Source organism: Limulus polyphemus, unplaced genomic scaffold, assembly GCF_000517525.1.
Source record: "Limulus polyphemus unplaced genomic scaffold, Limulus_polyphemus-2.1.2 Scaffold4205, whole genome shotgun sequence".
Taxonomy (NCBI): Eukaryota; Metazoa; Arthropoda; class Merostomata; order Xiphosura; family Limulidae; genus Limulus; species Limulus polyphemus.
In genome coordinates, this window is record NW_013669815.1 from 40,490 (window position 1) to 41,793 (window position 1,304).

Genomic DNA, 1,304 nt, shown 5'->3' on the forward strand with positions numbered 1-1,304 from the left:
TCAAATATGGTTATACCATGAATCACTTCGAATGTCCTCTATGTAAATTCGATTATTGGCTGGAACTAACATTTTGTTGATGATATTTTTCACCTCCGTGGATACAGTGTTTGAAGGAAATACCACAGGCGTTTGTACTTGCTGAATTAACATTTGGTGATTCGAATCATTGAAAGGGAGTTGACCATAGACCATTGCAAAGAGGATTACCCCCATGCTCCAGATGTCTGATAAGTGAGGCAAATAAGGAATTCCTGTCAGTATTTCAGGAGGAGCATACGCGTAACTTCCACAGAATGTATGGCTCAGAGAGGTTGAACTGTCGTTTTCGTCAGTAGGTATAACTTCATCCATGAACTTGGCAAAGCCAAAATCTGTAATTTTGAGTACATCATTGCTGTCCAGAAGAAGATTTTCACACTTCAGATCACGGTGAACTATTCCCTAATGATAGAAAAATGTATATAGAGTGATAAGTGTGATATGTTCATAAAATACTCTTATAAAAGCTTTATTTTTTCAATTACAAATTCGACGTAGCGTGGTGGTTAAGGCGCTCGACTAGCAATCTGACGGTCACGGGTTCGAATCCCTGTCACCTAGGGGGGCGTTATAATGTGATGGTCAAACCTGTTCGTTGGTAAAAAATAGCTAACCCTCGTGTTGTAGCTTTGCGCGAAATTCAAAACAAACAAGTTTGAAGATGAAAGTAAACTGCCGATACAAAACGGACAGTTTTTGTGAAGAATATTGTGTTAGGACGTAATCTTGAAACATTGTGTGAAAATGTATTGTTCTTTATGTTTAGGTTGATATTTGTGAAGATCGTGCACAGTTGTGATTAAATTAATTACAAGAGTAGAATTGTTTTTACTCAGAACAAATTTGGCAGACACAACCAAAGGAACTTTGGCACCTAAGGAAATACGGTCTCCTAAAAGTACCTCATGTAATGTATCTTTGTCTACAGTAACATAGTTATTTCCCTTTATTAGCCAAAATTTACTTTAGAATTGTTATAATGCAAATAAATTCTGGTATGCATGGATTTACTTTAGAATTGCAAAAAAAAAGTTTAGTGGTATACTATTCAATGCCTATCTTTAAAATACTCAGATTTGAAATGATTGATTAGCATGGGCACTCGCAGGAAGGGGCAAGGGATCACTTGATCCTCCCCCCTGGATTTTCAAAAAGAAAAAGATTACTAGATATGTAAAATCATTATTCTATGTTATTGGAAAATCATAAGGTACTTGTATTTCCATTTCACAATTTTTTCAAACTTGAGTTAGGTGACCCCC

General features: G+C 36.1%; 1 protein-coding gene across 1 annotated transcript in view; it reads right to left on the reverse strand.

Moving 5' to 3' along the window:
• The window catches only part of LOC111088660 (testis-specific serine/threonine-protein kinase 4-like), a 5,722-nt gene continuing 4,418 nt past the window's right edge, over positions 1-1,304 (reverse strand). Inside the window, exon 3 of the mRNA XM_022399389.1 lies at positions 1-444. Coding sequence (XP_022255097.1) covers positions 1-444 — 444 coding nt within the window. The remainder of the gene's footprint in view (positions 445-1,304) is intronic.